General features: G+C 31.0%; 2 protein-coding genes across 2 annotated transcripts; both read right to left on the bottom strand.

Moving 5' to 3' along the window:
• Positions 1-418: 418 nt before the first annotated feature.
• Positions 419-1,626, bottom strand: LOC111629054 (beta-mammal toxin Css4). Its single transcript, XM_023372922.1, has 2 exons — positions 1,546-1,626; positions 419-722 (listed from the first exon to the last, which is right to left on the bottom strand). Exons 1-2 carry the CDS (start codon positions 1,586-1,588, stop codon positions 502-504), a joined length of 264 nt encoding a protein of 87 aa, XP_023228690.1. The 5' UTR covers positions 1,589-1,626; the 3' UTR covers positions 419-501.
• A 9,603-nt stretch (positions 1,627-11,229) lies between these two features.
• Positions 11,230-12,533, bottom strand: LOC111629065 (beta-toxin CsE3). Its single transcript, XM_023372932.1, has 2 exons — positions 12,485-12,533; positions 11,230-11,535 (listed from the first exon to the last, which is right to left on the bottom strand). The coding sequence occupies exons 1-2, from the start codon at positions 12,525-12,527 to the stop codon at positions 11,315-11,317; spliced, it is 264 nt and encodes an 87-aa protein (XP_023228700.1). The 5' UTR covers positions 12,528-12,533; the 3' UTR covers positions 11,230-11,314.
• Between the last annotated feature and the right edge of the window lie 2,452 nt (positions 12,534-14,985).

The raw sequence follows: 14,985 nt of genomic DNA, 5'->3' as shown, positions 1-14,985 counted from the left end.
ACAAAAAAAAATGTGACACCCGTCAATTTCCAAGAAAATGGATGTTGAACTTCCTTCACACGGCCGACTCGCTGATGAATCAGTTTTGCACACGGTGCAGGCGCTTGCAGAGCGGTCTATAAATAGAGGCTTACAAAACAGGCGATGAAACAGTAGATGGGTTTTACTAACTCCGTATTCCCGGATAACCTCTCACATCTGTGTTTAAGAGATTTTTATTAATCTAAATTTAGATTAATAAACGAGTTAATTGGGCCCTGTCTGTCTTTCGGATCAAGTTCGCTAGATTCATTTATAGAAGAATAAACATAAGGTATTATTTTTTATAATTAAATGTTAAATGATTTCGTGCGAAAAATATTCATAATACTTCTGTATTCTGTGAACTGTATATCACATAATAAAGATATTTTAGATGAAGGTATAATATTTTATTTCATTTAATTGAAATTAAAAAGCGTTACAATATTTCTGTTGGTAGACAATAAAAAGTCGTTGAAATTATTTTCCGTTGCATGTTTTCTTAGGAAGGGGCCAAACCACTGCTTGTTCGTACAAGTGTGTGCACCAGCACCCAAAGGCGTAGCAATAGCCGCCACTACCTTTTCCGTACTGCTGTTTGCATTCCCTCAGGCAATAATCGTTATCTCCCAATTTAAAACATTCGTATTTGCAGCCCGTGTAATTATTTACAATATAACCTTCCTTTGCCCAGATTGTTCCTGCAACAAATACAAAGAAATAGTCTTCTTCAACCGTAAGAAATAATACTTATTAATACAATAAAATTAAAATATTTAATGCTTTGCACTCAAATGTGTCAAAAAATTACATTATTATTGTACCACATGAAGTATAAAAACCGAAAACAGTCCTGATTATAAATGTGCTATTTTAAACACTAGCGTGATGATGTGTCACTTGCTATTAGCGACTTATCGAGCCAGGAAAACGACATTATAATGAAAATCTTGACGATGCAATTTCTTGTAAATCTGAATTAATGATGTTATTCTATTAACCCACTTCTCTCAAGTTAACGGATAGATTGACTGCAAATGCTTAGACAATTCTATAAATCAAAAAGGAATTACTAAACTATAATAATTGCCCCTCATTTAGACAGGTCAACATATTCATACTTAAATAAAAAGACTATCACTGGTCAAGTAGAAACACAATTAAACTGATTTACTTTACAGGTCTAACTCTTAAATAAGAGATTAAAGTAGTAGAGTAGTAGAGAATTGATATTGAAATAATGGAGATTAGTGACTCGTAGAATATCCCACTGACAAAAATACTTTCTTGGCAGATTGCGGTTGTTTTGCATTGCCATTCACGAATTTAGTGCAGATCTCATAATACATAAATAATTCAACTTTAATAGAATTTATGGCATTTCGATTAATTTAATACATATCGTTGTAATTTTCAAAATACAATATAATGTAACAAATGTAACGCGAATTTCATAACTTTTTAACAAATGATGCCATTTAAAAAATTAAGAACCAATGTCATCAATTAGAAGTTTATACTCACCGACCAGGGCCAAACAAGCAGTGATGATCAACAACGAGTTCATCTTCGATGGTATCTAAACGAGTTTAGAATGAGTTACCACGAGCAGAAGTCGATATTTATACACATCCAATGCAAACAGGTACAACGCGTGCACGTGGATTCTAGATATTCGATCCATCTGTTTCGATCAATTATAACTACATTAATGAGCCATTAAACAGAGAGGTCACATCTTCAACTTTCTTTATTTGCAGAAGGAATTAAATTCGTACCGAGACAGAAATGTTTATGTGATAAATGAATGTCATTAAATTTTTTAAAATAAAAATCACTTATTTTACTTTAAGTCGAACAAGTTCCTGGAACACTTCACGATATTTTAGATATTTCATATTTAGTGGCATGTAATAATATCTTGTGATTTTCTCGTTTGATCGACACCACTAACCTATCTTTTGTCAAGGATTTTTTCAAAGTCTGCATACATGAAATATTTCAGGTAATTATCGACAAAGATACTTGAAAACAACGAAAGTAAAGATTTAAACATTAAATCTCTTCCTCTAAAGAACTTCAAACTTTTCTATTAAGTGTTGCAGTTTATGTAGAATAAATGAAAATAAGTCGAAGTATTGATTCATCAGGATAATACAGAGCGAGAGAGGAGTCATATGTTAAATATATATCTTTAGTAAAGACGAATTTAATGTAAATTTTTATTTTTTATTAACATTTGCAATATTTTGAAAAATTATGTCTCTTTGTAATAATTAATAATATAAAAATGACTTGTTAGTAAAATCCATAGCTATGGAGTCGGAGTCGGAGTCGCAGTCGTGGAGTTTTGGTGTTTTAACCGGAGTCGGAGTCGGATTACACAGATATTTTTCAAACCCAAGTGATGCTAAGCTTAATGAAAAAAAAAATATTTGTTGAACACTAGATCAGAAAATTAATACAAGATTAACAATTTGGTCGAAAATTGATTGACGATGAACAAAGTGCATGTACGTTTTTTAAAAAAGTTGTAAAAGTTTTTAAGCAACAAAAAAATAGAAACTATGAAAAACTTGTAGGAGGATTACTTGAAAAGTACAGTAAATGGATTGAAGAATGTCGCTTAAACTACACTTTTACATAGGCATTTTAGTTATTCTTTCCGAAAATTTCGGTGCCATCAGTGATAAACAAAAGGGAAATGATATTCTTAAACTTAATATATTTACGTGCTGAAAAATTCTGTTTGCCGCATTCATAAAAAGTGTTCTTTATACAACTATATACTCTCTATAATATAAGTTTCATAAAATTTGTTGTTTTTATTTTATTTGTTGAGTAATGTTATCAGACATTCTCCCTGATCACTTTATTCTCCCATCTGAATGCAATAAAAGCCGAGAAAAGCTCCACTCAGTTTTTTTATTATTGCTTTATCATGTCATAGTAAATTTAGAAACAGTGTTTTTTGACAGCAAATTATCAAATCAGAAAAACAGAAATAGATGTTTGGGTGCTTACAATCAGATTTAAATTCCATAAATATTTGGAATTATATTATAGAAATGCGGGTAAGTGGTACTTAGATAAGTTTAATGATATTTTAGAAACAAAGATAATTAAATTAAATTTTAGTGTGCGAAATATTAGACGTGTTGTTTTCGTACTAGAAAGTAAAATAAAGACGTAAAATTTAACTGTATTTAAATGTACATCTATTGTCTGCAGGATAAATAACACACAACTGTTTTTTACAGGATAAACAAATAACTGAACATTAGTAAGACGTTCGGTTTAAATCAATTACAAATTATTATAAACATAATTCAGGTTCCATTTTTGTATGAAAATTACCATAAAAGGAAATAAAAAAACATCACTGTCGATTGTGTTTGTTTATATATTACAACGTTAAACGTATCGATGTGCCAAAGGGTTGTGTTTTGAAAGAACATTCTAAGGAAAACTGTCTCTATTAAGGTGTTACAGTCGTAAAGATATGTTAGAATATTCTACGTAGCCATTGGTGCTATGCAATCGGTTACTAGCAGGCCTCTGTGTTAAAAATATACTGTATATTAACTAACGAATGAGTGCGGCGTTACTCGGAGAAAAGGTAACGATAGCGAAGATTAAGATTATTGAATTATAGCCAATATTATTTGTTTTCACCGAATTCAGGAATTAGCTCTTTCGTATTTCGAGATTAATTGAAGAATTTATACATGGGTCTAAAAATATGTTCGATTTTTCGCGAAAACGCAAAAAACCGTATCTAAAATAGTACAGTAGATTTTTCGAAAAGATCGTTCATTCTCTCTCTTTTCCCCGCAAGAAACAATGTTCAAACAATTTTTTTTAATCTTCATTTTCATGACGTACTCTGTGTACGAAACTTTCAAGTCTTGACCGTTTGGGATCTGCGTTTAATATTCAATTGGATATGCGTCTTTGAAAGACATGAAGGATGAGAAGTTTTTGAAAAAAATAAGTTTTTTAAAGTAAGTTTATTTCCAAACAACACAAAAACATTCAAAACAAAAGTTATTATTACAAAGGTATCTGGTGATAAAATGTGAACTTAATGTGAAGCATGTGCCTGATGGTGTTTGCATATTTCCTTGATATTAGGTTGTGTGTTTGAAAGATATCCNTTTTTTTCAAAGACTTCTCATCCTTCATATCTTTACTAACTGTAAAAAAGCAAAAATAATAATAATAATAGAAGTGCCGTGAATTTTGTTTAATAATTTCAGTGTGCCACCAGAGAAAAAAGTTTGAGAAACACTGATATAGATTAATACTTGTAATATCCTAGTATGAGTTAATATAATAGCAAGAGTTGAAATAAAGAATTAAGTTAAATAAAAAATAAGTTAAATAAATTGACACATCAAATATAATTATTTTTCACTAAGACAAATAAATAAACACAGCAAGTAGCTGTTTATTATAATTATGTCTTAGTTATTAATAACATCTAATGTGTGTTTAATAACACATAACATTAACTGCTTTATTTAATACGCATGGAAGCAAGCAACTGTTCCAAAGCAACCATTTATAACGTAACTTTACAGTATAGAAACATAAGTCTTTCAGAGGCAAGTTATTTTGTAAATTAATAGTGCAATCAACGTGAACATTTCTAATTTGCCGGCATTCGCTAAAGTCTAGCGTGAATTTCATTAGTTTTTTCATTAAAAATAACCTTCGCTATGTCAGTTTCTTTTAAAAACGAAAAATCATTNGTATATTATTATTTTACTTCACTAATCGACAATAATTAATTATTGAATAGTGCTTGTGTTTAATATGTCTGGAATTTCATTGGAAAAGCTAAGAACGTTGTCTAAAAAGCTAAGGAAATTTAACAAACACACCTCAATATTAATATTACTGTAGTATTATTATGTATATGACATAATAATTTAAATTGGTAATTCAAGGAATTTTTTGAATCGTGACCCGTTTCAGAATTTTTAGGCCCGGTTGTGGATCCAGAAGTATCAAAGCAAAGCTAACTCGAAAATTAAAATATTTAAATAACTAATAACGTTATTTAAATAATATTTAAATAACGTTTTGACTAAATACAGTAGAGCGTCGATTATTCGAAAGTCAATTATCCGAAACGTCAATTATCTGAAAGAATTCAGTTGGGAAATTTAAATTTTTTCCAGTGCTGTGGCGCTGCAATCTTTGGCTACGTCTTGGGATACTCAAATATTTTACGTTTTTGATACTAAATTAACTTCTGAAGTATAATTTTTTTATTGTTTTTATATTTTTCAATATATTTATTTTCTATCAAATAAAAAAATAATTTTTAACGATACAATTGTCTTTGTTAGGCTTAACATCGAAAAAATTCAACGCGAAGCGACACGCAACGAAAAAATTTCAACATGGGGTAAATTAGTACGTTTTTCGTACACGATCGGTAATCCGAAAAATAAATTATCCAAACAACCTTAGTCCCCAATTGATTCGGATAATCGACGCTCTACTGTAATTGTGTACTTATAAATATAATATTTCGTTAAGCAGGTTAAATAACCAAAAATACTATTTATTCAATTCATCTACATATGCATTTCGAATTTACGTAAACTCTAACCTTCTTCAGTGTTGTATAGCGTACTTTTTACGTATTCTTAGAAAAACAATAAATACTTATTTATTTCACCAGTAAGACAATTGCACGGAATTTATAAAGTTTCTTATCATTTCCAATGCACTGTACTTAACATAAGATTAATATATGCTAAGATTATTCTGTTATCGTGTTTCGATCCCTTTTTATTGATAAAAATCTTTATTTAATAAAGATTTTTATCAGTAAAAAGGTTGTGAATGTATATAAAGGTTAACATTATTAACATTTGAAACAATAGCAATTAGTACAATCAATGCAGTTTCAATTTAAGAAAACATGACAAAAAGTCTGTAGTAAAAAATAATTGTAAACAGATTTATTAAATACTTGTAATTAGTTTATCCGATGTGATATATGAAAAGTGTACAGTTCACTCTTCTGAACAAACCATATATCGCGGCTTCGGTTTTCTGCTTGCCAGTGGAAGAAGCAGAAGATAAGAGAATAACAATATTTTCTCATATATATTCCATTTTCATCATTTTAAGTTAAAAATAATCTCTAATATTTTAAGTTTTCGTTTAGACAAAAGACTTTTCTTAAAATATGATCACAGTCTGTATAAAAATTTGACGCTTTCTTCAATTTTACTAATCCAGAAAACGGAAAATGTAGAGATGGAGCTATCTACAAATAAAAATACAATGGTCTCTTTCTATGTCACGATAGTTTCAATTTTTTATAGTTTAAACAAAATTTTGTCATAGAAACTATTCAAAATACAATAGATGCATTCAGTGCACGTCGATCTAACTCTACTATGTACTTTCAAACAAAAGATAAAAATAATGGAATGCTCTACACTAATTAATACTTTCATTACACAAAATTTAACCTCTTGGGATTAACTACTGAAAAAACTATTTTTTTATTGAAGTTTTGTTATGCTTTTGATCTTTAGGTGTCACTTATTAGTAAATTGTTTTTCTAAATTTTTTTTGTTCTGGTCATTAAAAAATGTATGTGTCATATATGACACAATGGTTCTCTACCTATACAAAATTCAAACTTTTCCGTTCATGTAAAAATGGTTTATTTGACTGTTTTTGTACATTATTTGACATTTTATATTTACATATGATATGCTTTGAAACAATTTTTATTTTACTAAGGCACAGATGTATTTTGCAGTATATACAGTACATTGTAGCTCATACACTTTTACATTTTTACATTGGGCAGTGGTAATTTTTGCAATTTACAATGATTTCTGGCATGTGTTTTGCTTCACTTTTGCATTGTATTGCACTGGGATGCAAAGTTAAAGTATTTTTTGTATAATTTTCTTTTTTTTCGTCATTTTTATTGATCCCTTTTTTCTTATTGCCTGTACTCTCTGAATGTGATAGCGATTCTGACACTTTTTTAATTTGTTCTTTGAGCAGACTAATGACTTGCACTCTCCAGGACAGTCTGCTCAAAGAACAAATGTTTATCACTGTCTTTATCATTGAGCCAGCCTTCCACTTCAGACAAATTTTTATCAATATCATGTATCATATCGTGTTTCCTATCATATTTCTTATTGTTTTCGACTGTTGACAATGAGAAATTAAAACTGAATCATTAACATTTATTATAAATATATAATTTATGATATTAAGAATTTATAAGTTTTTAATAAAAAAAATCTTGCAGACCAAATAAATAAGTAGTCAAAAAAATTTAAAGAAATTTGTGATGAATAAGAATAAATAATAATTTTTTTAATAAATTAATTGAATAAAAAATGATAATAAATAATAAAATACATATTGCGGTCATAATCACCAAATATCTATGAAAGTAAATAACTTGCTAATATGTAAACAGTTTATACACTGTAATGTAATTATTGTAACATATAGACCCAATGTGTCGTATACGACACGTTGAAAAGTTAGCTCATCTCATAAAATATTGTTATTAATATAGTTTTTAAAAAATTATTTTATATTATCTTAGAAGTCTCCTCAACAAAAATATGTATAAATTGTAAAATTATAATCAATAGAAATAGAGAAAATTAAATACTGACATCAAGCAGTCATACTTATGATCACTTTTAACAACATATGCTCAAACAATCACTTATATTTTCCTTTGTTTCTGTCACAGTGGAATGCATGTGGTCTAATAAGCTTCACTAAACTCTAATGTCAAAATGTATAACTAATATAATTGTTTAGCAAGCAAAAAAGCAGAGCTGCTTCTCATTTTTTGGAAGGAAAATTGCGTGTCATATACGACACAAGGCATCCCAAAAGGTTAAACCGGAAAAATTTCTGTCATTATTACATTAATAACACGAAGAAATCAGTCTCCATTGTACTCGGCTAGAGATGGTTCGGTTAAGCTTTTGTTTAAGTAAAATTTCGGCTCTTTAAGTAAAATTTCGGCGTCGCCAGGTAGCGAAAGGACGTGGCGAGAGACGCAGGAGCAGATGCTGTTGAAGGTAAGTGTACAATCTGGTTTCAAAACGGTTTTCTATTAGCCTAAGTAGTGACGGTCACCTCCAAAGAGGTAGGTCAGGTTCTGGCAACATATCGAAAATCAGAGCAATAATTCCAATTGTACATGTTTGCAATTGTAGCCGCTACTAAAAATGTGCCAGATTCCTAATGATCATCCCAAACCAGTTATTTGGGGTTGTTATTATTATATGTGGAGCGCAATACCCTACTGTTCCTTGCAGAAGAACCAAAAAACATAGATGACTTTTATACTTCATAAATTACAGATTCATTATAAAAAATGCAAATTAAATCTTTCACTAATTTGACTATTAATGACGTCATACTGGAACTGAATAATGCTGAGAATTTCGAAACATATTATTGTTCACTCTTTTCTTCCATTCATTCTCTTTACAGCATAAAACGTTCTAAAAGTCAAATATTATATGAAATTAGCATAAATTGCATACAATATGAGTGATGAACAACACTATACAATTCTGTTTAGATCTTTCCAGAAAACTCCGAAGGAATTTTCAACGTAAATAAAAGATATGAATTTCGAATTTAAATTTGAAAAACATCATTATTTCGATACTTCTAAAGGGAGTCTGGTAGTCTGTCAGTTGTTCGAGTCTTTTTATTTTTTGCAACTCGGGCCAACAGTACAGAGTAACATGTTCAATTTACATATTTCAGCATCCAAAATTGAAGTATCATGTATCGTACAATAGATTCATTAAAGAAACTTTTATAGAAACGTTATATTTAGAATTTTTACAGAGCTTAATGTGAGATCCGCGAGATAGTTTTGTGAGGTCGCCGACTTTTGGGGCAATGCGTTAATTGCGCGTCAGGAAAACCTAGGGTCAAACCGTATGTGGGTGGTGGCGGTAGGAGACAAAGATAACAAGTGTCTTACACGAACACCGTTTATTTTGAGATAAGGTTAACTCACATAATGACAATAACAATGCGATCTAGATCGGCTTTGGTGGGAGCTCCTTGATGTCGATGAACGGGCGCTGACTGGTGTTCCGGGCTTGACAGAAGAGTGTCCGTTGCACAGGTGCCTCTGTCCGGTGATGTTGAGGATGCATGCAGATTTTGGTCACTGGTGGAGAACCTTGTCCGGGTGGAACCTCCGAGGATTGGCTGCGAATCGGCTCGGAGAGAAGCGGCTGAGAATATCCCTGCTGTCCTTGAGATTCGGGGGTTTTATAAGATTTTCCTCGAATCTTACCCTTTTGATTGGTCCCGTTCACCCTTTCCCTTACACCGATTGGTCCCGTTCACCTTCTCCCTTACCCCAATTGGTCATTTTTTTGTTTCTAGGCAAAACTTGAGACCGATCCGGGTCGGGAAAAGGTCGGAGAGGTGATGACAAAGCTTTTAATGTTCGCGCTCGTCGACCCGACACTTGTTCGCGAGCATCTCGACAAAGCTCTTTCTCTCTGATGCCATTCCCCCGTTGTTTATTATCGCGTCGCTTTTGTTTTACGATTCGAAAATAGTTTTCGTCCCATCTGGGTTCTGTCATTAACACACCCTCTTGACCCGATTCTATCTTCGAACTTTTCTGACGGTAAAGTTTGTAAATAGTCGTAATTTCGACGCGCTTTTACGATCATCACAGTTTTTTATCAATATAAAATAATTTTAAATTATTATTATCGAAAATAACATTTTAAACAAAAAAAGGATGTAACACCCGTCAATTTCCGAGAAAATGGATGTTGAACTTCCTTTACACGGCCGACTCGCTGATGAATCAGTTTTGCACACGGTGCAGGCGCTTGCAGAGCGGTCTATAAATAGGGGCTTACAAAACAGGCGATGAAACAGTAGATGGGTTTTACTAACTCCGAATTCCCGGCTAACCTCTCAAGTTCATATTTAAGAAATTTTTATTAATCTAAATCTAATCATACAACCAATATTTTTTAAAAGTTCGATTTACTTCAGGAAACTGATAAAATTCATTACAAAATATATTTTTATAAAGGGATGTCTACCGAAATTCGTGTATTAAAAATAATAAAACATGCCATTTCAATAATTGCTATTTAATACACTATGAATATCTTAGTTGCTACTTCGTATAAAGTTTCATTTCACGAAATTTTGTTAAATAAAACTGATGTAATACAAAAACTAAAATATTCATATATAATTGACGAACACGCCTCAACATTAATATTACTGTAATATTATTATGTAAATGACATAATAATTTGAACTGGTAATTCAAGGAATTTTTTGGATCGTGACCCATTTCGGAATTATCAGGCCCGGTTGTGGATCCAGAAGTATCAAAGCAGAGCTAACTCGAAAATTGAAATATTCAAATAACTAATCAATACGTGTTTTAACTAAATACAGTAGAGCGTCGATTATCCGAAAGTCAATTATCCGAAAAATTCCAGTCGGCAAATTTAAATTTTCGCCAGTGCTGTGGCGCTGAAATCTTTGGTTATGTCTTCGGCTACTGAAATATTTTACGTTTTTGATACTAAATTAACTTCTGAAGTATAATTTTTTATTGTTTTTATATTTTTCAATTATTTATTTTGTTTGTACAAAATAAAAAAATAATTTTTAACGATACAATTCTGTTTGTTAGGCTTAACATCGACGAAAATTAAACGCGCAGCGACACGCAACAGAGAAAAATTCAACATCGGATAACGTTTTAGTCAAAGAAAGGATGTGACACCAGTCAGTTTCCGAGAAAAAGGATGTTAAACTTTCTTTACACGGTCGACTTGCTGATGAATCAGTTTTGTACACTGTGCAGGCCGCTTAGAGAGCTGTCTATAGATAGGGGCTGACAAAACAGTTGATGAAGTAAATGGGTTTTACTAACTCCGTATTCCCGGCTAATCTCTCACATTTGTATTTAAGAGATTTTTATTAATCTAAATTTGGATTAATAAACGAGTTAATTGGGTCCTGTCTGTCTTTCGGATCAAGTTCGCTAGATTCATTAATAGAAGAATAAACATAAGGTATTATTTTTTATAATTAAAAGTTAAATGATTTCGTGCGAAATATATTCATAATATTTGTGTATTCTGTAAACTGTATATCACATAATAAAGCTATTTTAGATGCAGGTATAACACTTTATTTCATTTAATTGAAATTAAGAAGCGTTACATTATTTCTGTTGGTGGACAATAAAAAGTCGTTGCCATTATTTTCCGTTGCATTTTTTCTTAGGAAGGGGCCAAACCACTGCTTGTTCGTACAAGTGTGTGCACCAGCACCCAAAAGCGTAGCAATAGCCGCCACTACCTTTTCCGTATCTCAATTTGCATTCCCTCAGGCAATAATCGTTGTCTCCCAATTTAAAGCATTCGTATTTGCAGCCCGTGTGATAGTTCACAATATAACCTTCCTTTGCCCAGACTGTTCCTGCAACAAATACAAAAAAATAGTCTTCTTCAACCGTAAGAAATAATACTAATTAATAAAATAAAATTAAAATATTTAATGCCTTGCACTCAAATGTGACAAAAAATTACATTATTATTCTGCCACATGAAGTATAAAAACTGAAAACAGTCCTGATTATAAATATGCTATTTTAAACACTAGCGAGATGATGTGTCACTTCCTATCAGCGACTTATCGAGCCAGGAAAACGACATTATAATGAAAATCTTGACGATGCAATTTCTTGTAAATGTGAATTTATGATGTTATTCTATTAACTCACTTGTCTCAAGTCAACGGCTAGATTGACTGCAAATGGTTAGAGAATTCTATAAATCAAATAGGAATTACTAAACTATAATAATTGCCACTCATTTAGACAGGTCAACATATTCATACTTAAATAAAAAGACCATCACTGGTCAAGTAGAAACACCATTAAACTGATTTACTTTACAGTTCTAACTCTTAAATAAGAGATTAAAGTAGTAGAGTAGTAGAGAATATATATTAAAATAATGGAGATTAGTGACTCGAAGAATATCCCCCTGACAGGAATACTTTCTTGGCAGATTGCATTGTGTTGCATTGCCATCCACGAATCTAGTGCAGATCTCATAATACATAAATAATTCAACTTTAATAGAATTTATGGCATTTCGATCAATTTAATACAAATCGTTCTAATTTTGGAAACACTATGATGAGTTTATTCGAAGTTTTATAATTTTTCAACGAAATATTTCTGTAAATATAAATTTCGATTTAAGTCATATATGAAAAAACAAGCTATCATCTGCGAGTGTTTTCATGTCACAAAAGATACAATATAATGTAACAAATATAACGCGAATTTCATAACTTTTTAACAAATGATGCCATTTAAAAAATTAACAACCAATGTCATCAATTATAAGTTCATACTCACCGACCAGGGCCAAACAAGCAGCGATGATCAACAACGAGTTCATCTTCGATGGTATCTAAACGAGTTTAGAATGAGTTACCACGAGCAGAAGTCGATATTTATACACATCCAGTGCGAACAGGTACAACACGTGCACGTGGATTCTGCATATTCGATCCATCTGTTTCCACCAATTATAACAACATTAATAAGCTATTAAACAGAGAGGTCACATTTTCAACTTTCTCTATTTGCAGAATAAATTAAATTCGTACCGAGACAGAAATGTTTATATGATATATAAATGAATACAGAAATGTCATTAATTTTTTTAAAATTAAAGTCACTTATTATACTTTTAGTCGAACAAGTTCTTGGAACACTTCACGTTCATTTAGATATTTCATGTTTAGAGGCATGTAATAATATCTGGTGATTTTCTCGTTTGATCGACACCATTAACTTATCTTTTGTCAAGGATTTTTCTAAAGTCTGCATACGTGAAATATTTCACGTAATTATCGACAAAGATACTTGAAAACTTCAAACTTCTCTATTAAGTGTTGCAGTTTATGTAGAATAAATGAAAATAAGTCGAATTATTGATTCATCAGGATAATACAGAGCAAGAGAGGGGTCATATGTTAAATATATATCTGGAGTAAAGACGAACTTAATGTAAATTTTTATTTTTGATTAACATTTGCAATATTTTGGAAAATTATGTCTCTTTGTAATAATTAATAATATAAAAATGACTTGTTAGTAAAATCCATAGCTGTGGAGTCGGAGTCGGAGTCGCAGTCGTGGAGTTTTGGTGTTTTAAATGGAGTCGGAGTCGGATTACACAGATATTTTTCAAACCCAAGTGACGCTAAGCTTAATGAAAAAAGGAATATTTGTTGAACATTAGATCAGAAAATTAATACAAGATTTTCAATTTGGTCAAAAATTGAGTGACGATAAACAAAGTGCATGTACGTTTTTTAAAAAAGTTGTAAAAGTTTTTAAGCAACAGAAAAATAGAAACAATGAAAAACTTGTAGGAGGATTACTTGAAAAGTACAGTACAATGAATTGAAGAATGTCACTTAAACTACACTTTTACATAAGCATTTTAGTTATTTTTTCCGAAAATTTCGGTGCCATCAGTGATAAACAAAAGGGAAATGATATTATTAAACTTAAAATATTTACGTGCTGGAAAATTCTCTTTGCCGGATTCATAAAAAGTGTTCTTTATACAACTATATACTCTCTGTAATAAAAGTTTCATAAAATTTGTTGTTTTTATTTTATTTGTTGAGTAGTTTTTTGAGACATTTTTTCCTGATCCTTTTATCCTCCCATCTGAGTGCAATAAAAGCCGAGAAAAGCCCCACTCAGTTTTTTTCATTATTGCTTGATCATGTCATACTGAATTTAGCAGCAGTGTTTCTCGACAGCACATTATCAAATCAGAAAAACGAAAATAGATGTTTGTGTGCCTACAATCAAATTTAAATTCGATAAATATTTAAAATCATATTATCGAAATGCGGGTAAGTGGTAATTGGTAAGTTTAATGACATTTTAAAAATGAAAATAATTAAATTAAATTTTACTGTGCGAAATGTTAGACGTGTTGTTTTCGTACTAGAAAGTAAAATAAAGACGTAAAAATTTAACTGTACTTAAATGTACATCTGTTGTTTGCAGGATAAATAACACACAACTGTTGTTTACACGATAAAGAAATAACTGAACATGAGTAAATCGTTTGGTTTAAATCAGTTACAAATTATTATAAACATAACTCAGGTTCCATTTTTTGAAAATTACCATAAAAGGAAATAAACAAACATTACCGTCGATTGTGTTTGTTTGTATATTACAACGCTAAACGTACCTTGTGCCAAAGGGTTGTGTTTTGAAAGAACATTCTAAGGAAAACTGTCTCTATTAAGGTGTTACAGTCGTAAAGATATGTTAGAATATTCTACGTAGCCATTAGAGCTATGCAATCGGTTACTAGTAGGCCTCAGTGTTAAAAATATACTGTATATTAACTAATGAATGAGTGCGGCGTTACTGGGAGAAAACGTAACGATAGCGAAGATTAAGATTATTGAATTATAGCCAATATTATTTGTTTTCACCGAATTCAGGAATTAGCTCTTTCGTCTTTCGAGACTAATTAAAGAATTTATAGATGTGTCTAAAAATATGTTCGATTTTTCGCGAAAACGCAAAAAACCGTATCGTAAAATAGTAAAATAGTAAAATAGAAGCCGTGTTTTTCGAGGAGATCGTTTACTCTCTCTCTTTTCCCCGCAAGAAACAATGTCCAAACAATTTTTTTTATTCTTCATTTTCATGACGTACTCTGTGTACGAAACTCTCAAGTCTTGACCGTTTGGGATCTGCGTTTAATATTGAATTGGATCTGCGTCTTTGGATCTGCGTCTTTGAGAGATATGAAGGATGAAAAGTCTTTGAAAAAAATAAAAGTTTCTTATTTTTTTCAAAGACTTCTCATCCTT

Source organism: Centruroides sculpturatus, unplaced genomic scaffold (genome assembly GCF_000671375.1).
Source record: "Centruroides sculpturatus isolate CEXI.00-Female unplaced genomic scaffold, Cexi_2.0 scaffold523, whole genome shotgun sequence".
Lineage (NCBI taxonomy): Eukaryota > Metazoa > Arthropoda > Arachnida > Scorpiones > Buthidae > Centruroides > Centruroides sculpturatus.
This window is presented reverse-complemented; position numbering and strand designations above follow the sequence as displayed.